General features: G+C 46.2%; 1 protein-coding gene across 4 annotated transcripts in view; it reads right to left on the bottom strand.

Annotated features, from left to right (window-relative positions):
• MYO7A (myosin VIIA) overlaps positions 1–24,736 on the bottom strand; it is a 188,866-nt gene that overhangs the window by 143,462 nt on the left and 20,668 nt on the right. For 2 of the 4 annotated variants that reach the window (XM_053309990.1, XM_053309989.1), the window contains exon 2: positions 16,805–16,862. In XM_053309990.1, the coding sequence (XP_053165965.1) occupies positions 16,805–16,822 (18 nt within the window). In that variant the 5' untranslated portion in view covers positions 16,823–16,862. Of the gene's footprint in view, positions 1–4,437; positions 4,532–10,561; positions 10,618–16,804; positions 16,863–24,736 lie in introns of those variants that run through there. The other 2 variants (XM_053309991.1, XM_053309993.1) reach the window with 2 other exon arrangements.

Below are 24,736 nucleotides of genomic sequence, written 5' to 3'. Positions count from 1 at the left end.
CGAAGGAGGCCTGCAAATATTTCATTTTATGGGCCTGTCTCCATTTGTTACAGATGCCGTAATCGAGTGGTATCTTCATTGCCCTTCGAGCAGGGGCGCACCTAGGCAATTTTGGTGCCCAGACCTGAAGGGCTTCAGAACCCCCGCCAGCCGCAAATTAAAATTAAAAAGTTAAGGGGGGGCCTCCTGCCGCCTCCCTACCCCGCTGCTGAACCCTTCAAGAATTCAAGCTGCCATGTGCACAGACGGGGTGGGGGGTGAGTCAAGCAGGCCTGCCCCACCCCCCGTGGTGGTGGCATCGGCAGGCGGAGCGGAAGCGGCCACTGGGCCTGACTGTTCGGCTCAGCGTCCCTTGAGAACGGCGAGGAAGCTCCGGCATGCCTGCCTAGTTATAATACAGTGCTGCAAGCCCGTGACATGGCCGCTTGAATTCTGGAAGTGTTCGGCGCCATGGGGCAGCAGCGGGGTGGGGTGGCAGAGGCCCCCTGCACCTTGGAGGCCACGGACCGGGTCCCCAAGGTCCAGGGGTAAGAGCGCCTCTAAGTTGCGTTAACCACATGATCTTGGCAAAGAGCTCTCTCTCTCTCTCTCTCTCTCTCTCTCTCTCCCCAAAGGCCTCTCCAGCACACAATGACCAAATTCTCAGCATAGAAGGTATGTTTGCAATAACAATCTCTTCCAGCGGATGCGAGGGTTGCACCAGAGTCAGTGCCGTCTCTGAAAAACCAGAGGGACCCATGTTCGCCCGGCAATGAATCTCCTGAGAACCCCCCCCCCTCCAGAAGGTGATTTGTGGCTTGTGACACAGCAGCCTGTGACCTGCAGAGCAGTATTGACAGGAGGCGGTGCAGGCAATCAAGGGCGCAGTTCGCTTGCTGGGCAGAGCCCATAAATCGTTCGCATTCCATTCAGGCTGGCTGCACAAGGCGGCTGCCAGGAGGAAAATGCTGGCTCGCTTCTGTTCTGGTGGAACCAGCAGGAAGGGGAAAACAGAAAGAGCCCTGCACAGGAACACAGGAAGCTGCCCTCTATGGAGTCAGACTTTGGTCCGTCTAGCTCAGTATGGCCTACACTGACTGGCAGCGGCTGGCCTTGTGGTGGGCAAGCATGAATTGTCCCCTTTGCTAAGCAGGGTCCACCCTGGTTACATATGATTGGGAGACGACATGTGTGAGCACTGTAAGATCTTCCTGCTAGGGGATGGGGCCCGTCTGGGAAGAGCACCTCTATGCCTGAAAGCAGACGTTTCCAAGTTCCCTCCCTGGCATCTCCAAGACAGGCTGAGAGAGATTTCTGATGGACTAGGACCGGGGAGACCCGGGTTCAAATCTCCATTCAGCCATGAAACTAGCTGGGTGATTCTGGGCCGGTCACTACTCTCTCACCCTAACCTACTTCACAGGGTTGTTGTGAAAGAGAAACTCAAGTATGAAGTACACCGCTCTGGGCTCCTTGGAGGAAGAGCGGCATATAAATGTAATAATAATAATAATAATAATAATAATAATAATAATAATAATACTGAGCTAGATGGACCCCTGCAACTGCAACTGGTATTCAAAGACAGCCCGCCTCTGAATCTGATGCCATTACACACGTAATAAGACTTCACAATGTTCAGGATGCATGCAGAGCCCTGTTGCCCAATGCTGCCCAGTGGTAGAGGCCGACATGCTGCGTAGCATACTGCAGGCAGTTCAGCGCTGCCTGTGCTGCTGCAGGCATCTAAAACCACACTGGCCCTTCTGCACAAGCGTGCCAAACCACAGAATCACACTTGGGCAACGCTCTGACCCTGACTTCCATTGTGCGAGCACAATGGCGCAATCTTATATTTTCGCACAAGAAGGCTCTTGCACAAGAGCACATGCTTTGCAGGCAGACAAGCTCGCTTCAGTCTCTGGCGTTTCGAGGCACAGCTAGCCTGGGAAAGACCCTGAGCCTGAAACCCTGGATAACTTCTGCCGACAGTGTAGACTGAGGCTTTCCAACCTTGGATCCTGTCGTCCAACAACTCCCATTATCCTCAGCCATTGTGGCTGTAGATGATGGGCACTGTAGTCTGGCAATAACTGGGGCCCATGTTTGTGAACTCCTGGGGTAGACCCTGCTGAGTTAGATGGGCCAATGGTCCGATTCAGTGTCAAGGCCACTGTGCAAAACAGGATGCTGGACTAGATGGGCCATGGGCCTGATCCAGCAGGGCTGTTCTTACGTTCTTATGTCCTTAAGCAGCCTGGCAGACGTTCACCAAGCCAAATGAATGGTCTTCCACTTTGAGTTTGGTAAACTTCACATCTTTACTGTCTGTTCTGGGCTGTGAAATGAGGCTGGCTGGGAGGGTATCCATCACCCATCAGGCCACTATACCCAGCTGCTGGGTTATGTTTATCATGTTGTATTTTTAGATCCATAAATACATACAACCGGAATTAGGAACAAAGAAAGCTGCCATATACCAAGTCAGACCATTGATCCATCTAGCTCAGTATTGTCTGCACACACAGACTGGCAACGGCTTCTCCAGGGTTGCAGGCAGGAATCTCATCCTTGGAGATGCTGCCAGGGAGGGAACTGGGGACCTTCTGCTTTTCCCAGAGCGGCCCCATCCCCTAAGGCGGGCCTGCACAACATAAGGCCCGGGGGCCGGATCTGGCCTGCAGGGACTTTTTTGCTGGCCCCAGGGCTGGCCCAAAGGATTGTGTTGTTTGAGGTGAGGCGCAAAATGCCGCCTTGCCCCATGGACCTGGTGGGGGTCAACCCCCCTTCAAAACTGACTTTTGAAGGCATTGAAAGTCCATGGGGGCCCAGGAAGAGGAAAATTCTGCCTGCTAACTGGGCAAAGAGGCACCTTTTAACGTGGTGATTCTTTTTATTTAGCAGGAGGAGAGTAACTGGCCCTATCCACCCCCAGCACAGCATCCCTCCAGTGACTGTTGCTGGTGTCTATCTTGTGTTTCTTTTGAGATACTGGTGTCTATCTTGTGTTTCTTTTGAGATTGTGAGCCCTTTGGGGACAGGGATCCATCTTATTTATTTATTTATTTATTTATTATTTCTCGGTGTAAACTCTGTGTAAACTGCCCTGAGCCATTTTTGGAAGGGCGGTATAGAAATCGAATAAATAATAATAAAAGAAATAAGATAATAAAGGTTGCTAGGAGCCTCCTCTTCCCTCCTCAAGCTCCAGCTAACTAGTACTTGCTTTCATTAATATTTTTTAATAATTAATCTTAATTTAATCATTAATGTGCTGAAAATTTACCTCGGCCCCTGCCTATCAAGTCATGGTTGGTTCCAGCCCACCAGGGTATTTGACTTGTGCAGCCCTGCTCCTAAGGGGAATATCTGATAGCGCCCACATGTAGTCTCCCATTCAAATGCAAACCAGGGTGGGCCCTGCTAAGCAAAGGGGACAAGTCATGCTTGCTACCACAAGACCAGCTGTCCTCGCATATCTGGCTGGTATAAAACACAGCTATACTGGACTGGTAAAATACAGCTTTAATCTGCCGAGGGACTCAAGAGTTGCCTTAAGCCGCCTTCTGCAACAAAATAAAAACCCTCCTTCTGGTCTGACCTTAGGGCACGTCCACAAATGACCATTTCCCTAATAACTGTTGACGGGTGTCTCATCTAAGGGAATGGTGCGAAAGTATGGTATTATGGAAAACAAATCCCAGCACATTTCGAGGAGGACAGATACCTCTTCTTCCAGAGGACTACAAAATGCAAAACGAGAAGAATGATAATATGTAAAAATACACTCAGAGTCCAAAGACGATAATAAAATTACATAAACATGATGGGCAGAACAACAACTAGATAAAAACTAGCCAGCAGCATAAGCACTGCAAGGCAAGAAAAAAGTTATGGAAAGAATAGCCTCTATTATGTATATAGGGGGATAAGAAATAACTATGATGAATAACTAAAGACATGGCGAATAAAGGCATAAACTACAACTCCCATCAGCCCCAGCAACAAATGCTGATCAGAGACAGCCTTGTACAGAATTAAGCCATTTGTCCATCTGCTTCCAACAGGGGCATAGCTAGGGGAAAGGGGGACCCATGTTCACCCCTCTCCCCAGCAGTTCCTCAGAGTGAGGGAGATAATGAAGAAAACAGAGAGGGGTGGAGCTGGGGGCCCTCAGGAGCTGGGAGGCCCGAGTTCTTTGAACCCATCCGCTCAATTCTAGGTACACCCCTGGCTTCCAACCTGACAGAAACCGAGTCTGGTGAGAGGAGTTTTGGAACAGCCGCTTCGAAAAACCTTATTGCATTCATCCTGCATATTGTGTGATTTGTGGATTTCAAGACATCTCTCAAATTGCACTAAGGAGCTTCTCCCCCTCCACTCCCACAACACACACATCTCGTTCCACCACTAGGACTCGCCTTGTCCAACCACCCCGATTGCAGCACCATTAATTACCTCATAAATCCACTCGATGGCAAGGATCTTGACGCTGGGCCTCGTTAAAATGCCAAATGTCTCGGCTGCAGCAGCTAACGAACAGGGCCCAGTGATTCAATCTATATGCAAATGGGCCATCCGGCGGGTGCTCATTGCTCCTTTATTGCTATCCGGAGGAGCTCCGAGCTCGTTCATCACTCCCGTACGAGACAGGAATGGGCAACAGCTTGGGCGAGCCGTGATTTATGAGGAGGACATGATAACAGACGTGATTATGTTCAGAAGGTCTACAGTAATGGTGGCTATGATCCGTCCACATCAAAACGCACTCGGCAGTCAAATACTTCAAGATGGAAAATTGACCTAGATGGTGGACCAATGATCTGACTTGGTATGAGGTAGCCACAGTGGAAAGGGAGCCTTTTATCATTCATTCATTCATTCATTCAATTTCTATACCGCCCTTCCAAAAATGGCTCAGGACGGTTTACACAGAGACATAATAAATAAATAAGATGGATCCCTGTACCCAAAGGGCTCACAATCTGAAAAAAGCAACATCAGATAGACACCAGCAACAGTCACTGGAGGTACTGTGCTGGGTAGATAGGGCCAGTTACTCTCCCCCTGCTAAGTAAAGAGAATCACCACGTTAAAAGGTGCCTCTCTGCCCAGTTAGCATGGGTTCATAACAGGAACATGGGAAGATGCCTTCCACAGAGTCAGGCCCTTAGTCCTTCTAGCTCAGTATTGCCTACCCAGTGTGGTGTAGTGGTTGGAGTGCTGGACTAGGACCAGGGAGACCTGAGTTCAAATCCCCATTCAGCCATGAAACTAGCTGGGTGACTCTGGGCCAGTCACATCTCTCTCACCCTAACCTACTTCACAGGGTTGTTGTGAGGAGAAACTTAAGTATGTAGTACACCGCTCTGGCTCCTTGGAGGAAGAGCGGGATATAAATGTAAAAATATAAATAAATACATACATATATACATACAGACCCAGACTGGCAGCAGCTTCCCCAAGGTTGCAGGCAGGAGTCTCACTCAGCCCCATTTTGCAGTTGCTGCTAAGGAGGGAGCTGGGAACCTTCTGTATGCAAGCAGGCAGGTGCTATTCCCAGAGCGGCCCCATCCCGTACGGGGATTATCTTGCAGCGTGCACATACATGTAGTCTCCCATTCAAATGCAAACCAGGGTGAACTCTGCTTAGCAAAGGGGATAATTCATGCCTGCTGCCACAAGACCAGCTCTCACTGTGAGAAGTTCCAGATGCAGCACTATTTAGATGTGTTTCCTCTGGATGAGAGAATACTGGAGACTTATTGCATTGTTGTAATACTGGTCCATCTAGTCCAGCACTTTGAGTGGTAGCAACAGCAGCTGCCCAGAGTTCCAAGTAGAGTCTTTCCCAGACCAACCTGGAGATGCCAGAGACGGAAAACACCTAGGACTTGCTGCATGCAAAGCAGGTGCTCTGTCAGTCAGCTGTGGATGCTCATGATGAATGGATGGGATGGCCTTCCATTGAGTTAGACCAGGGATTCTCAACATTGGGTCCCCAGATGTTTTTGGACCATTGCCTCCTCCCGTGCTGTATGAGATGATGCCTTTCAGCATCTTCCTATATCGCTGCTGCCCGATATAGTACCAGTGGGGATTCGAACCACCAACCTTCTGCTTGTTAGTCAAGCATTTGTTATGGGGAGTGTATGTATGTGTGTGTAGCAGTAGTAGCAGCAGTAGTAGTATGTTTATTGGTGTCACAGACCAGATTAACAAACAATAACAATTAATAACAATAATAAGAAAATTCAAAAATTTCAAAAGTTTACAAAATCACAAACTGTTCAAATTACTAATACAGAGTGTGTTGTGATTTGATGTTTTTTATTGGATGTTTTAATGTTGTGTTGTGAGCCACGCAGAGAACAATTTGTTATGGGGCAGCTAGAGATGTATATACCAGGCGGTATATAAATAAAGAAATAGTTTCTTATTATTATTAAGTTAGTGTGTTCAGCCCAGCAACAAAGAAGCACGTTTGTTTGACTGCAGTAAAAATGAGTAGCAGTATATTTCATCTGCAACACAGGTGCTGCAAAACTTAGCTTTGAATGAAAGGACACAGCCCACCTTCTCCCTCTCCAGGCAAACCTCAATGGCTACAGCATACAACAGAAAGAGTGAAAGAAGTCAGCCCCCAAAACAGAGAGGAGAGCTGGTCTTGTGGTAGTAAGCATGACTTGTCCCCTTAGCTAAGCAGGGTCTACCCTGGTTGCATATTAATGGGAGACTAGAAGAGTGAGCACTGCAAGATATTCCCCTCAGGGGATGAAGCTGCTCTGGGAAGAGCAGAAGGTTTCAAGTTCCCTCCCTGGCTTCTCCAAGATAGGACAAGATTATTTTTTTTCAATAGGACAAGATTTTTTTATTGAACCAACAAACTACCAAAGCATAGGGCTGAGAGAGATTCCTGCCTGCAACCTTGGAAAAGCCGCTGCCAGTCTGTGAAGGCAATACTGAGCTAGATGGACCAATGGCCTGACTCAGTATATGGCAGTTTCCTATGTTCCTATGTTTGCAGCCAAAACTGGAACAAACATTAAGAAGATAGTATTACCTAATGGTGCAGCGGGGAAATGACTTGACTACCACGCCAGAGGTTGCCGCTTCGAATCCCCGCTGGTATGTTTCCCAGACTATGGGGAAAACCTATATCAGGCAGCAGCGATATAGGAAGATGCTGAAAGGCATCATCTCATACTGTGCGGGAGGAGGCAATGGTAAACCCCTCCTGTATTCTACTGAAGACAACCACAGGACTCTGCGTTCGCCAGGAGTCAACACTGACGTGACGGCACATTTTACCTTGACTTTATTACCAGCCTAATGGTCTGCTGAATGCCAGGGAGCACCCACCTAATCTTAAAGCAATGATGAAGCTAAGAAACTGTGGACTTGAATCTCAATCAGGCTGAGAAAAACTCCTACCTGAAAAACCCTGGAGATCTGCTGCCTGTCAGTGTCAGCAATACCGAGCTGGATGGACCAGTGGTCTGACTCAGGAGAAGCCCAGGCCCAAGTTTGTGGGAGGTGAAACAGGAAAGCGCACATCAACCCTCCAGTAACAGACCCAAATGCAAGTACAGCATCTCCCAGCAACATTATACTATGCATGAAAAAGCAGATATATTTACTACACAAATATTTATATATTGCTTTGCAAATGAAGCTCTCCGAGTGGTTTACATAGAAACATGATAATAAATAAGATTGTCCCGTGTCCCAAAAGGGCCCACAGTCTAAAAAGAAATGTAAAACTGACACCACCAACAGCCACTGGAGGGATGCTGTGCTGGAGATGTATAGGGCCAGTTGCTCTGCCCCTGCTAAATATAAGAGAATCATCACTTTAAGAAGTGTCTGCTCAGTTAGCATTTCAAAGACATATGGCCCCCTAATGATTAGCGCAAGGGTTCCCAACCTGTGCGCCTCCAGATGTTGCTGAACAACATCTCAAGTCAAGCAACGTCTGGAGGACCACAAGTTGAGAACCCCGGGCTTAGAGAACAATTGTTTGTTGTTTTGGTGCCTGAAACACTTTCTTTTATCTTTTGAGGTCCTGCCCTCTTTCCCCCCAGTTACCGTATGTTTTGAACTTGAGCTGATATCATTATGGAGAGGAACAAAAAGAAGTTTGCTTGTTCTTCACTTTGTATGAACAGGTGCAGTTCTAAATGGCTTTGTGCAGGGCTGCGTCTGGTTGTAGTAGGCGGTGTCCCTGCTACTTTTCCAAATCAGTACTTTTGCTATTGTTATTGATGAAAGCCCAGAGGACTGTGGCAGATCCATTTGTTCAAACCTGGGTCCTCCGCAATCATGTATAAAAGAGGGCAATTTTGAGGGGTGGGTTCATCTTTAGTGTAAAAGGTTTACACAGGCTGCATCCTATCTCCCTGTCCACTGTTTATTTCCCTATAGCCTCTTTCCCAAACATTTCTCTGCCAGGTAAGCTCATTCCTGGTTCAGCTAAGGAGGAAAACATCTGTGAGAGGGGGCAGGATGGGGAGGGAAGCCAGGGTGGGGCTTGCTGTGTTTAGTGTCTTCGATCCTTTTCTTTTCTTTCTCTCCTTTGCAATTATTTTATTGTGATTGCATTTACAACATTTTGTATTAGTTTAATTAATAAAGACAAAGAACAACCATTTCTGGTGAAATGGGTTGCATTCAACCAGTTTTACCCAGTGAGGGAAACTCCAGAGATGGTGAATAACAAAGTTTCTAGACCTCAGTGAATGGGAGTTTCCTATTTCCCCCTATCCTCTCCCCTTGATAAACCACCAAGATCAGAGTCATTGCCACCACTAGGGTCATGTACGTATTGTTGGTTAAATGCCCTGGAGATTTGATTATCTCAGACGAGACGATGGTATCTCTCTGGCCCCTTTAGGATTTCTCCCCTGAGAAAGCGTCCTCACTGCCTGTGAGCAAAAGTTCCACTCCTGGGGATCCATTGGGTCAAAGCATTTATTTCTTAAAATGCATGCATTACTAATAATTACAATGTATTAAGTCATAATGGCTGCTGCTAATGAAGTGCCATATATGTGAAATTACAGCACAGAGGGGCTTTTCTTAGGAAGGAACATTGGAAGCTGCCTTCTACCGAGTCAGACCTTTGATCCATCTTGCTCAGTACAGTACACAGATTGGCAGTGGCTTCTCCAAGGTTGCAGGCAGGGTTCTCTCTCAGCCCTATCATGGAGATGCCAGGGAGGGAACTTGGAACCACCTTCATGCAAGCCTGCAAGTTCCCTTTCCAGAGAGGCCCCATCCCCTGAGGTGAATATCTTGCAGTGCTCACATGGAGTCTCCCATTCAAATGCAAACCAGGGTGGGTCCTGCTTAGCAAAGGGGGCAATTCATGCTTGCCCACCACAAGACCAGCTCTCCTCCTCCCTCTCTTTCCTCTTATTTCTATCTATAGCAGATAAAAATATTTTTATCTGCTTTTTATCTTATTTTTATCTATAGCATCCTTGGGTCCCCAGATGTTGTTGGACTACAGCTGCCATCATCCCCAGCCCAAATGGCCAAAGTCTGGGGGATTATGGGAGTTGTAGTCCAACATCTGGGAACCTGCCGACTGGGAGCCCCTGACTTGAACCGGATTCAGGATTCAAAACTGGGCCAACTCTGATGCAAGTGGGTTGTCTTCCTGCATTCCTGAGGAAACACAGTAATGTTGGGCCTGAAATGGAATGCAAACCAAAGAGCTACAGGGAAGCAAAGAGTGGTGTGTGTGTGTGCAGAATGAAATATATATTTTTCCAGATCTTTAATAGAAAAATGTGCAACTCTCAGGGCATCTGGGCAGAAATACCTGGATTAGGATGGTCAATGCAACCTGGGATACCTGAGGGACCGCCTGCTGCCATAGGAGGAGAGTTGGTCTTGTGATAGCAAGCATGACTTGTTCCCATAGCTAAGCAGGGTCTGCCCTGGTTGCATTTGAATGGGAGAATTGATGTGTGAACACTGCAAGATATTCTGCTCAGGGGATGTAGCCACTCTGGGAAGAGCAGAAGGTCTCAGGTTCCCTCCCTGACTTCTCCAAGACAGGGCTGCGAGAGATTCCTGCCTGCAACCTTGGAGAAGCCGCTGCCGGTCTGTGAAGACAATACTGAGCTAGATAGACCAATGGTCTGACTCAGTATATGGCAGCTTCCTATGTTCCTATGGGTTGCTGCCTGCTTGGCGAGGTCATCTGAGGGGGCTCTGCTCCGGGTGCTGACAATGAGGGAGGCTCGGTTGTCGTGCACGCGGGACAGGGCCTTCATTTTTAATCAGATTTGTTTAATATTTTTTCACTTAATATTTTCATTCATTCATTCATTCGATTTCTATACCGCCCTTCCAAAAATGGCTCAGGGCGGTTTACACAGAGAAATAATAAATAAATAAGTTGGATCCCTGTCCCCAAAGGGCTCACAATCTGAAAAGAAACACAAGATAATTGTGTCCTTTTTACCATCTTGTGTTTAAATTTTTGCTGTAAACCGCCTTGGGATTGCTTTAACGAAAGGCGGTATATAAATTTACCAACAAATAAATAAACAAACCTCTCACATACACTTACCGAACTTGTGCTGCTCTTTGTGGGGACAGGAGCAAGAATGCCCGTGTTTTCCAAGACAGAAGAGTCTGCATCGTCCCTCCCTCCCTCCTCTTTCTGAATCAGCCCCCTCCCCTCTGTTTATCCAGAAAGTGGGTTGCCATGACCAATTTGCCAGCCACTAAAGCTGAGAAGCCGGTCTCCTAGCAGTCCTTGGAGGCCCAACAATCTCTGCTTTTCTCTGAACTTACAGAGTGGAAGGCAAGAGGAACTGGCTGGGATTCCCCCAAAGAGCCGTCTCCTCCCAGCAATTTAGAGTGTTCTCATTTCCAAACAGAGCTCAGCTCTCCCTTTGACAAATACCAGGGAGGCTTTATCACAACCATCTTCTACAGAGCCTATGTAGGAGTGAGCCCACCTTATCAGCACACCCACCCTGTGAGGTAGGCTAGGCTGGTCAAGAATTAGTCACCTGTTCCAAGTTACGAAGGAAGTGCACCAGAAAAAAGGAAAGCTGTGTGAAAACACAGCCAATGGTTTTTCTTTTAATGCATTAAATGTCGGACCTACTTTTCCTCCATGGAAAAAGTCCAAAGGAGTTAGCAACAAGGAATTTAAAACAAGCATCCATTCACAAAATGTAGTGTCAAAATAAATTCAGGCAGGAGCAGTATAATCAGTGCCGGATTCAGGCACAAGAGAAAGCCTCACATTATGAGGGGCCTCGGAATACAAAGTAAGGAGTAAATGTCACATTTTACATAAAGTACATTCTTAAAGGTATTTCCAATGCAAACAGGCTTATTGCAAGAAATAATAGGGTTTGTTAGCTTATTAGTTTTTCATTGCATCTTTCCAAGTAAAAATGAAGTGTTATTGTTTCTATTTGTATTGTTCCTTTTGTTAGAATATAGACAGATAGATAGATAGACAGAGACAGAGGAAAAATGGGACTACAACTAAATGTCAAAAAGACTAAACTAATGACAATGAATACAGCAACCAGCCTCAGAATTGACAATGAAGACATTGAAGTGGTGGATAGCTTCTGCCTTTTAGGATCGACCATCAACAGTAAAGGACGTTGCAGTAAAGAAATACGCCGCAGATTAGCACTTGGTAGGGTTGCAATGAAGGCCTTAGGAAGGATATTTAGATGCCGTGATGTGTCTACACCTACAAAGATTAGAATCGTTCGGACAATGGTTTCCCCCATGACACACTATGGATGTGAAAACTGGACTTTGAAGAAGCAAGATAGAAAAAGCATTGACGCTTTTGAACTTTGGTGCTGGAAAAGACTTTTGAAGATAACCATGGACAGCCAGGAAAACAAATGGATCACAGAACAAATCAATCTAGAATTTTCACTCATGGCACAAATGACCAGGCTCAAACTATCATACTTTGGACACATTATGCAAAGACCCAGCTCCCTTGAGAAGTCCATAATGCTGGGAGAAACTGAAGGAACGAGAAGAAGAGGACGACCAGCAGCAAGGTGGATGGACTTGATTCCGACAGCAATGAATGCACCACTGAGAGACCTCAAAGGCCAAGTTGAAAACAGATCATCCTGGAGAGAATCTATCTATGTGGTTGCTAAGAGTCAACACCTACTTGACAGCACTTACAGGTGAAACTCGGAAAATTAGAATATCGTGCAAAAGTCCATTAATTTCAGTAATGCAAATTAAAAGGTGAAACTGATATATGAGACAGACGCATTACATGCAAAGCGAGATAAGTCAAGCCTTAATTTGTTCTAATTGTGATGGTCATGGCGTACAGCTCATGAAAACCCCAAATCCACAATCTCAGAAAATTAGAATATTACATGGAACCAAGAAGACAAGGCTTGAAGAATAGAACAATATCGGACCTCTGAAAAGTATACAATATACTGTGCTTGATTGGCCAGCAAACCCACCTGACCTGACCCCATAGAGAATCTATGGGGCATTGCCAAGAGAAGGATGAGAGACATGAGACCAAACAATGCAGAATTGCTGAAGGCCACTAATGAAGCATCCTGGTCTTCCATAATACCTCATCAGTGCCACAGGCTGATAGCATCCATGCCACGTTGAGGCAGTAATTGCTGCAAAAGGGGCCCAAACCAAGTACTGAATACATATGCATGCTTATACTTTTCAGAGGTCCGATATTGTTCTATTCTACAATCCTTGTCTTCTTGGTTCCATGTAATATTCTAATTTTCTGAGATTGTGGATTTGGGGTTTTCATGAGCTGTACGCCATGATCATCACAATTAGAACAAATTAAGGCTTGACTTATCTCGCTTTGCATGTAATGCGTCTATCTCATATATCAGTTTCACCTTTTAATTTGCATTACTGAAATTAATGGACTTTTGCACGATATTCTAATTTTCCGAGTTTCACCTGTAATCAATCATACACGCACACGCACACACATATTGGTACAGGGCCTTTTAAGCTTGACATAGCTTGGGGCCTTAACATGTATAATCAATATCATCACATCAACGTATAATCCATATCATCACAGCAGCAGAAAGGTCTTGGTCAAGCACCAGCTGCATAGAATTTTAGAGCTGCAAGGGACCTCGGTGGTCTTCTAGCCCAACCCCCTTCTCAGTATGGGAAACTGCTACAGCATCCCTGACAGATGGCCATCCAGCCTCCATTTGAAAACCCCCAGCAAAGGAGAGCCCACCACTGCATGAGGCAGACTGTTCCACAGATCTTACACTTAGGAATTTCTTCCTAATGTCCTGCCTAATTCTACATCCTCCTCTTTTCAACCCTTTGGTTCTAGCCCTCCCCTCAGGAGCAGCAAATAACACTCCTGCTCCTCCTTCTATGTAACAGCCCTTCAGATACCTGAAGAAGGCTAGAATATCTCCCCTCAGCCTTCTCTTCTCCAGGTGAAACACACCCAGCTCCTTCCTCACAAAACCGGGTTTCCAGACCGCTCGCCATCTCTGTGGTCCTCCCCAGAACCCCACAGAGGCCTCCAGAAACAGCGAGTTGGTAGACAGTATGGTGATGGGATCGCCTGGGCGTCCTTTTCCAGTTGAATTTATTTCATTCATTGTTCAATTTTTATACCACTTTTTATAAAACATCCCAAGGCAGTTTACAAAAGTTAAAATGCAACAAAACTCCATAAAAATCACACTTAAAACCTCAAAATTAGATAAACAGTAAAAATCATAAAACACACCAAAAAAAACCCATTAAAAAGACCAACAGAAGCAGGAAAGCTGAGAGACACCGGCAGCCCCTAAGGGGTAAAATCCTCAGTAAATAAAGAGGTCTTGAGTTGTTTTTTAAAAGCAGCCACAGATGTCACAGAGCAGACATTCACTGGGAGACCATTCCAGAGCCTGGGGTAACAACAGAGAAGGCCCTGTCCCGTGTGCACGACAATTTAGCTTCTCTCAATGTTGGCACAGGCCCCTTTGACAACCCTGTTGGGTGGGCAGAAACCCTTGGGAGCTTGAATGATAAAAACAATTAAATATGTGGTGGAACCATTTACAGGTTAACTTGTGCAATGGATTTGTCTTCAGCCCAGGTCCCAATTAGTGCTGTGCTGAATTCCCACGAGGATAGAATTTTGCTGCAAAAGTCACTGTTCAGAAGAGGGGTTATTACATTGACAGGACTAATGGAGGCAGGGGAACCCCTATCTTCTACTGTTTCAGCAATTAAATCCCTCCCCATGCAGGGAACAGAAGCGGATAATTTACGGGAGATTCATCACAAATGCTCCAGCCACACTGAACAGGAACCAATATAGGGAGATCTTGCAAAGAGGAACCTTTTAAATCAGAGATCCTCAACGTTGGGCCCCCAGATGTTATTGGACTTCAACTCCCATAATCCCCAACCAAAGGCCACTGGGGCTTGGGATTATGGGAGTTGAAGTCCACTAACATCTGGGGGCCCAACATTGAGGATCCCTGTTTTAAATAATGCTGCAGGGAAACTTTGCTAACGTTTCGTTAGTAAACATTATTGAAGGATCCTGGCCACAGGAAAAGACATTGTGGAATATTACAGCACCATATGAAGTGCTGTGGTGTGTTTTAATTCTTCTTCTGGTTAACTGAAGGTGAAGTTGTGTTGTCAAGTCGGTGTCTACTCCTGCCAACCACAGGGCCCTGTGGCTTTCTTTGGTAGAATACAGGAGGGGTTTACCATTGCCATCTCCCGTGCAGTGTGAGATTTATTATTTGTTTGTTTGATTTCCGCTCTTCCAAAAATGGCTCAGAGCAGTTTACACAGAGAAATTATAAATAAATAAGATGGCTCCCTGTCCCCAAAGGGCTCACAATCTAAAAAGAAACATAAGATAGACACCAGCAACAGTCACTGGAGATACTGTGCTGGGTGTGGATCGGGCCAGTTACTCTCCCCCTGCTAAATAAAGAGAATCACCACGTTAAAAGGTGCTTCTTTACCGAGTTAGCAGGGGTTAGAGATGATGCCTTTCAGCACCTTCCTATATTGCAGCTGCCCGATATAGGTATTTCCCATAGTCTGGGAAACATACCAGTGGGGATTTGAACCAACCACCTCTTGTTCCCTAGGCAGGTTACTTCTCCGCTGCTCCATTAGGCAGCTTCTTCAATTAACGACAGAAAGCTAAAATAGTAATGCTAAAATGCTCTCATCTGGAACAGGAGCGATCTTTCCATGAGGCCAGGTGAGGCTATTGCCTCAAGCAGCAGATTCCTGGGACATCTGCCAGTAAGAGGCCCCCTGCCACTGCCATCAGAGAAGCTTTTCAGGACCATTATGACCTTTGCAAGCTTTGCAAGGAGCATGGGGAGGAGAGAGAAGGTTGCCCTCTTCCCCTTGTGCTCCTTGCAAAGCCTGCAGGGAGGACAAGGAGAGAAGAGGCCAGGAAGCAGCCAAAGATGTCTTAAAAACAGTCCAGAAACTGCCGCTGAGATCAGCAGAACACATGACCTGTGCCATAATACTGCAGTTACTCTAGCTAAATATTGCCTTGGGCCTTCCGACTACTTGGGAAGGGAGGGAAATCACAGAAAAATATTAAAAGCTCATGAATAGGCTGGGGTGTTAGGTACCCTGTGTGTGTATTTGGGCACCCCTAGAGATGGAAAAGAGGTAATAGCGCTGCAGTCCTTTCAGCTTTCAGTTTGTTCTCATGCTCTTCTCATCCCAGTCATAGGGCCTGCAGCAGCCAAATGTGCAATGATGTTTTAAAAACCTTTTATTTTAAAACACAAAAACGACGATAGATTTTGTCAACGTTGCCAGAAGAATGGAGATGACAGATGGCAGGAATATTCTCCAAAGATTACTCTGTGGAGAGAGGACCACAATTTGTTCATTGTTGCCCTGACCCTTTCCTCTGTGCAGAGATGACTGCAAGTTTACCCCAATTGTTTGGGGATAGGGATAAAGAACAGGCGGTAACACAGAGAAAGCTGTAAGTGCAACAGTGATATCACCTGTTTTCCGTCTCTAGTGGGATAAAGGTAAAAGGTAAAGTGTGCCGTCAAGTCGATTCCGACTCCTGGCGCCCACAGAGCCCTGTTTTGTTTTGTTTTGTAGAATACAGGAGGGGTTTACCATTGCCTACTCCTGCACAGTCTGAGATGATGCCTTTCAGCATCTTCCTATATCGCTACTGCCCGATATAGTACCAGCAGTGATTCGAACCGGCAACCTTCTGCTTGTTAGTCAAGCATTTCCCCGCTGTGCGATTAGGTGGCTGTTCTAGTGGGGTAGACGTTGCCAAAAATCACTATGAGCATTTGTCTCAAGATGGTGCTGATGGTCAAAATTTGTGGGCCTGTCTCATGGACTATAATTCAAAAAACTATGGATTTACACTTATATATCATGACAACTGGAAACTCTCTCTCTCTCTCTCTCTCTCTCTCTCTCACACACACACACACACACACACAAACACACACACACACACACACACACACACTAGCAAGCACTACAGCTTGACTGCAGCTGAGAACAATACAATCAGCATATTGGAGGATCTCAAACGCTACCCAGTTAGTTAATCTGCTACGACACACTCCAGTGATTCCCTTTAAGCCAATCAAGGGTAAAGGCCAGTGGGTACAAGCTCTCGATCTGCTCACCATGCCTTATCGAGGAACAAGAATAGAATTTTTAAAAGCCCAGCATGACTACATCCCCCGCTCATCTGTGCACAGACGTCTTCCTAAACTAGTGGGGCAGACGTTTAAAATTTGTACTGAGGCGCGGACAGGTGACCTACCTGCCGTAGAATGACCATGACGCCTGCGTAAACACATCGGCAGTCACCACCGGCAGACCTGAATAAGGAAAAGGAGCAGAGAATCAGGTCAACTGGCTAGTTTTTTCTCAATTTGAAGGTGTCAAGGAGAGAGTGATTGCTGAAGAAACAGCATTTTTTAAAAAGACGCACACACACTCAGCCCTGGGACATTTAAAAATGGTTGATGCGTGACTATAAAGAGCATGGCTAGTGTACCATTCGTTCTAGACAGCACAGGATAATCCTCTAACATATCCAGGTTAATACCCACACGGGGAGGCATTAGACACACCAACTCCCTGTGGCGATAAGCACAAGTTCTCTCGGTGGCGCTTCTTGCACAGAGGGCGAGCTGCAAGGGAAACAGCAGAGACTGGTCACAAGGAGGGCATTTGGGAAAGAAAGGGCTGTGGACCGGCTGCAGCCTTGTGGGGGAATAGAAAAAAAACATAGAACGTGATATTGGGGATTCACAGTCTGCATCCTATGAATGTCAGTGTTCTGGTTTAAAATTGAGCAGGTTTCTAGACCTCATGGTTGCAAAGAGGCCCTTGTTTAAACAGGATCATGTAATGTGTGTAGAGGGGTGATTCCTGGGGTGTAGCTATATAATTGAGTGGACGGGTTCAAAGAACCCGGGCCCCACAGCTCCAGAAGGGCCCCCAGCTCCTCTTAATTATCCCCCTCACTCCGAAGGGCCACCGGGGAGAGGGGCAAACATGGGCCTCCTCTCCCCTAGCTACACCCCAGGGTGATTCCAAAACACCCCCACCCCATTAAATGAAATTAAAGGATGTGCTAAGATTGTGTCAGCATGTACTTTAGTGAAGTCGGGGCAGCCCCGACGTAATCCCGTGTAGGGGTTGTTGTTCATCGGAACCGGCCTTAAATCAAGAGTTCTCAAATTTGGGTCCCTAGAAGTTGTCAAACTACAACTCCCATCAACCTCTCTTTGGCCATTGTGGCAGGGGATGATGGAAGCTGTAGTCCAATGACATCTGGGGGCCAAAGTTAGAGAACCCCTACTCTAAATCAAACTTCTATGAAAGACACCACAGGAGGGGTGATTTTTTTTCCTAGTCAATGTGGGTAGTAGGGGAGAATTTGAATCAACCCCTTTCTTAGCAGAGAAAGCCAGTTTGGTGAGAACAGAGCTCACAGAGGAGATCCAGAGACCACTGCTTAAGGTCTAAAAAGTAGAGATTTATTTGAGGAGGTTACAGACTTAGATAGAAAGCCTGCACCCGGTACTAGCTAGCTCATGGTCAAAGGCGCCTTTACCCCTGGACTTCCAGGCAGACGTCCACGGCCTACACACCCCCTGGGGGCCCTCAAATCCTCTTTAGTCCGTCCCGGGTGGTGTGGTCACTGCACTGCTATGCCGGGTGGCCAAGCATGACCTCTGCTTTAGAGAGAGAGCGGGGAGTGGGCAAGAAATCTGTGGGATGAGAATATGTTAAGTTGCGTGTTGAAATGTTTCTGCTCATGCATATTTGCATACATATACCTGTTTTATATTACATTCTTGTGAGTTAGAGTTGCCATGCCCCCCGAAATTCTGGGTTTCACCCGGATTTTAAACATCTCACCCAGATTGCTTAGCCCACCCAGATTCACCCAGATTTCAGCTTTCATTAAAACACACACACACTTAGCTCTAGCCCTAAGGAGAGGAGAGCTGGTCTTGTGGTAGCAAGTATGACTTGTCCCCTTAGCTAAGCAGGGTCTGCCCTGGTTGCATCTGAATGGGAGACTTGATGTGTGAGCACTGCAAGATATTCCCCTCAGGGGATGGAGCCACTCTGGGAAGAGCAGAAGGTTCTAAGCTCCCTCCTTGACTTCTCCAAGATAGGGCTGAGAGAGGTTCCTGCCTGCAACCTTGGAGAAGCCACTGCTAGTCTGTGTACTGAGCTAGGTGGACCTATGGCCTGACTCAGTATATGGCAGCTTCCTATGTTCCTATGTTGTTCCTTGTAGAAGCAGAGTTATGAGCACAATGTGCAGTCACTGTTCTGCTCAAAAATTATTTTCAAGCCAATTTACATTATATGCAAATTTGGCACCCAGATTTAGAAAACCAGAATATGGCAACCCTATTGTGAGTTCAGTTGTTGTTTGTGCCTGGGACGGGGTGGTGGTGGTGCTCCAAAGGACTTTTGGTCCAGGCTCCAAAATTACCTAGGTGGACTTCTGCTCATGGTGGAAGGAAGAAGGAGGAACAGAGAGAAAAAAGAAGAAAGGAGTCTCCTAAGAGTACCAACCTACCACTCAGTAGAGACTGAGAGCAGAGACACAGAAATAAGAGAGATCAAGGGGGCAGTTCTACACTATCTGCCTGAATGCCTAATGGGACATTGGGCCTACAGAGTCACATCTCCAACAACTGGGAGACAATTTGGCAACAAGTTAAAAAAACAAGATGGAGGCTGCTTAGAGCCTCTGCCATATCACCAATATTGTGAGCAGGGCCTGGCATTTTCCGTGGTAATCTTTCTCAGCTTGGCTCTCTAGAGTGTCCGTCTGCTGATTCCAAATCCCATGACCGGCCAGGCTGCCAGCTAATCCGATGAAGCAGCAGCAGCACAATGGGTACTAATTTCCCCATTCCTGCGTTAACCACTGGCTACAAGGAATTCAAAGCATCACGTCTCCAGTCTGTTCAGATTCAGTCCTAGAAGGCTCCTCTTGCATCCTCTCCAAAAAGGGGCTGGCATATAGAGCAGCCATCAGTGCAACATAATCAATGCAACAGAAGAGCAACCTAACGGAACTTCCCAACTAACTGCACCTGCGCAGTAGGGAAGTGACAATTTGGGGCACCTTCCCGTTCCCCAGGAAGCACTCTGTGCCAAGCAAAAATATGACTCTGAGGGCTGCGCAGCTCTCAGGGACAACGTTTTGGATGGCGCAGAGTGACGGGAAGTGGAGGGTGCCAAGTACTTTCATTTCCCCACCACTGTGATTAGTTGAGAAATTCTGTTACTCTTGCTGCACCAGAGCATCCTTGAGCTGTATGTCGGCTACTGTTTTTCAAATCAGCAGACCCAAAGAAAAACACATGAATCTTCCATGTAATATTCTAATTTTCTGGGATTGTGGATTTGGGGTTTTCATGAGCTGTACGCCATGATCATCACAATTATAACAAATTAAGGCTTGACTTATCTCGCTTTGCATGTAATGCGTCTGTCTCATATATCAGTTTCACCTTTTAATTTGCATTACTGAAATTAATGGACTTTTGCACGATATTCTAATTTTCCGAGTTTCACCTGTAAGCCTATTTGTGTCATAATAATTATACAATTTAGTCAAGGAACATCACCACCTATCTGTTTGGCCTGGCCTTCCAGGGTTTTTGAACCGTAAAGGTTCGGCCTGGTTTTCCAGGGTTTTACAAACTGTTTTAATAGTTTTAATAGTGGTTTTATGTTGTTTTTACAGTTTTTGATTTTAATAGTTAATTGATTTTAGTTTTGTTTTAATGTAAACCACCCTGAGCCATTTTTGGATGGGCAGTGTAGAAATCAATCAATCAATCAATCAATCAATCCAAACAAACAAATAAATTCACAGCTGCCCACACAGATGATATACAATAAAACCTATCTACTTAAAGAGCTATTCCAAGGAGATGTTATTGAGCATATCCACATTGTCACATTTGTCTATATCCAAGCAAGCTATCCAGGAGCAAATCCCCAAAGTTGTCAAGACAAGTCTCAAAGGTTTAAAACACCACCTGTGGTATGGCTATTTATTTATTTATTACATTTATTACATTTATAAACTGCCCCATCCAGAGGCTCTCGGCGGTGTACAACAATTTTTTTAAAAGACATAAAACCCACAATTCAAACACAATGCTAAAAACAATACAAAAACAATTCAAAAATGATTAAAACTATGTAAAACCAATTAAAATACTTTTTAAAACAACAACACTTTACAAGCCTTGGAAGGCCAGGCCAAACAAATAGGTTTTTAGGGCTCTCTTAAAGGCTGACAGCGAGCCTAAACTGCGGATATCTGCCGGGAGTGCATTCCATAGACCAGGAGCAGCTACAGAAAAGGCCCGGTTCTGAGTTGCCACCACACATATCGGTGGTAACTGGAGACAGACCTCTCCAGATGACCTCAACGTGCGATGCAGATCATACAGAATAAGGCGCTCTCTAAGGTAGCCCAAGCCGTTCAGGGCTTTAAAGGTAATAACCAGCACTTTGTATTTCGCCCAGAAACATACCGGCAACCAGTGCAGCTGTTTTAAGACAGGCATAATATGGTCTCTCCGGGTTTCCCCAGAGACCAATCTGGCTGCCGCATCTTGAACTAACTGAAGTTTCCGAACTACGTACAAAGGCAGCCCCACGTGGAGCGCATTGCAGTAATTATTACTCCAAACAGCCCTCCTGGGCACTTTCCAAACTAGACCTTGCAGCGGGGTCATGTTGCATCTCGGAAGAGATACACACAGCAGGGGGCCGTTCACATTTCCAATCCTTTGTTCTAAATTTAATCACCGCGATATAGAGCCAGGACGTCGTATATCCGGCATGAAAAAATTACTGTTTTTTAGTGTGGTTAGTTTCTGCAGGACTGCTCCCCCTACTGTTTGCACTTCAAAGGCGACCTGCCCGAATGGAGGCATTTTGCCTCTGATGGGCAGCTAGGCTGGAAAGCGCTCTGGTAGTGTCTTTCCGCTGAGCCATAGGGCACTTCACCAGCATAGGCCTTCCTCAGCAACAAGTCCCTCACCATCAGCCCGTCCGGCTTTAAATAACCCACAACCGTTCTGGCAAATCTCACAAGATCTCAGCCAGAAATGAGACCTCGTTCCAAGACCTCACAAGACTTCCAGCAGACTATTTAAACTCTCAGCCCCATCACCACAGTTGGGGGCCACAGTCTTCCTTGCTGGGGCCATTTTAGCCTATAATTGTCCCTATTAAGCCCATCATCGGTAGCAAGGAGGGGTGGCCAGGGGAGGGGCCCACGACACGCAGGCTGAGCTCTCCCAGTATTTGGGGCGAGTCTCCCTGCTTTCCCCTGCCCCGCAACTGTCATTTCCCAACATGCAAGTTGTCTAACGTCCTCAGATCTAATGTCCTAGAGTTTTGGTCTTGAGCTGGTGGAAGAGGGTGCACCTCAGTCGGACCAACTACAAAGGAGTGAACCCCCTCAGATCAGTTCCACCACCTCTTTAGTTCTGGGGCGCTGGTCTGGTTTGATTTTGTTTGCAGACATGGATTTCAGAATGCTGGTAGGGCTGATTCCGTGTATGCGCCATTCCTGGTTCAGAAGCATTACAAATAAAAATAAAGAGTAACTGCACGATTCCATGAGGGTCAAATAAAAGCAGAAAGGGACTAGAATCAGTTGACTCTTCCTTTCCTGCTCATCACTGATCTAAGGTTTTATATACTGGGCTTTTCAGGTGAGTTCTAAGCAATAAGTGGTTGAATTATTAGGAGACATCTGGTATATGTGATCTGGTTTAGGGGATGGGGCTGTCGTTTGGTGGCAGAGCATCTTCTTAGCCCGGGTCCCAGGTTCGACCCCTGGCACCATCTCCAGGTAGGGCTGGGAAAGGCTCCTGCCTGAAACCTTGAAGAAACTGCTGCCCGTCAGTGCAGACACAATCCTGAGATAGGTGGACCAAGGGTCTGATGGTACAAGGCAGCTTCCTATGTAATCTGTGCAAAATTGGTCTAGTTTAAACAGACTATTTAAATGATACATCCTAGGCGCAGCGGGGAAATGACCTGATTAGCAAGCCAGAGGTTGCCAGTTCGAATCCTCAGTTGCATGTTTCCCAGACTATGGGAAACACCTATATTGGGCAACAGTGATATAGGAAGATGCTGAAATGAGCCCCTGGTGGCGCAGTGGTAAAACTGCCGCCCTGTAACCAGAAGGTTACAAGTTCGATCCTAACCAGGGGCTCAAGGTTGACTCAGCCTTCCATCCTTCCGAGGTCGGTAAAATGAGTACCCAGAATGTTGGGGGCAATATGCTAAAATCATTGTAAACCACTTAGAGAGCTTCGGCTATAAAGCGGTATATAAATGTAAGTGCTATTGCTATTGCTATCTCATACTGCATGGGAGGAGGCAATGGTAAACCCCTCCTGTATACTACCAAAGACAACCACAGGGCTCTGTGGGCGCCAGGAGTTGACACCGACTCAACAGCACACTTTACCTTTAATGTAAGAATTAGACAACTTCAGCCACAGGGCTGGTGTGCCTGGAAGGAGGAGCAGGAAAACAGTATCTGCCCCCGCCCCCCTACATGCAAGGGCAGCAGATAAGGGCGGGGGGGGAGTAGATTCCCCTCCTCCCCATTTCTGGTTTAGAAATCTAACAAGCAGGACACAACTTGCTCACCCACAAATGCACTTTGCCCCCTCTGTGCCCCTTCCATTTTTTCCTGGTGCCACCCCTGTCTGCAAGCTAACATTAGATGATTTCAGACACATGCAAATGGACATAGTTTACAGCTGAATTGGCCTAGAAAAGGGGAAAGGTGTGGTCTTGTGGTATGTGGGCTCTGATATCCCATTCCATCCCAATGCTCCCTCGCCGAGAAAGTTATACTGTGGATACCTTATTAATCAGTGCCTTCGCACTGATGGATCAGCCTGAGGTCACTAATATAGATTACACCCTGAGCAAGAAAAAGAACCTCACCTGACCAAAGGCGGTTCTGGCACCCTGAAACGCGCCCCCAGGTGGTTAATGAACAACACCTCTGCACACAAGGAGGGGAGCTGGATCCAAACTAGCGCCCCCCTCCCCCCGCCCAACAAGTTAGAGATCATGTTAAAGATCAGGGGTGTTGTTTTAAATTCAGAGTGCTCTTCCTTTGGGTTAAATACAGTATAAGCTATATTTAACATATTTTTAAAGGGGGTCATCTTAATTGGGGGGTTCATCTTAATTCATTTTAAAGGGGGTCATCTCCTTCAATTAGGGTGAATATGGTACTATGCTTTCCCCAAGTGTGCACTTCTTTATCCCACAGAGTCAGGCCCGTGGATGAAGCATCAGCTGAACTGGTCCATGGATTATTTTGAAATGTTAGCCTGTTCTGCAAAATGTTGGCGGTCTACCACCGGTTTGTGACATCTGCATGGGTGCTTATTGAAGATGACACCACACAGGGATGGACTGCAAACATTTTGGAGAAGAGGCTAAGATTTCAGAATGGCCTTAATGAACTACAGAGCAGAGTAGAGGGCAACAGAATGGAATTCAAGAAGAACGAATGAAAAGAATTATAGGGGAGGAAAGCAAAAATCTATGCATAGATTGAAGGGAGGGTCTCTAGGCAGATCCAGTATTTCTAGGGTGAGGTGCACAACCTCAGCCCCCCCCCCGCACCTGTTGTTGGACTACAACTCCCATGATCCCTGACTATGATTAATTTATTTCCTTTATATACCTCCCATCCCAGAACAGCTCAGGGCACTTCACATGACATAAAATAAAAGCAGTTAAAACATTCATATAAAGCTCATTTTAAAAACCATTTAAAACCAATATTATTAAAGGCAAAGTGTGCCGTCAAGTCAATTTCGACTCCTGGAGCCCGCAAGCCCTGTGGTTTTCTTTTGGTAGAATACAGGAGGGGTTTACCATTGCCTCCTCCCACGCAGTATGCGATGATGCCTTTCAGGATCTCCCTATATCATAAGAACATAAGAACAGCCCTGCAGGATCAGGCTCAAGGCTTATCTAGTCCAGCATCCTGTTTCACACAGTGGAGCATCAGATGCCGCGGGAAGACCACAGGCAGGAGTTTGTTTGTTTGTTTGTTTGTTTGTTTGTTTGTTTGTTTATTGTTAATTTTATATACCGCCTTTCATTAGAAACAATCACAAGGTGGTTCACATAGAAAAAATTAAAA

This window comes from Hemicordylus capensis, chromosome 3, assembly GCF_027244095.1.
Source record: "Hemicordylus capensis ecotype Gifberg chromosome 3, rHemCap1.1.pri, whole genome shotgun sequence".
Taxonomy (NCBI): domain Eukaryota; kingdom Metazoa; phylum Chordata; class Lepidosauria; order Squamata; family Cordylidae; genus Hemicordylus; species Hemicordylus capensis.
Note: the sequence above shows the minus strand (reverse complement) of the source record. Positions and strands in the feature narration are given on the sequence as shown.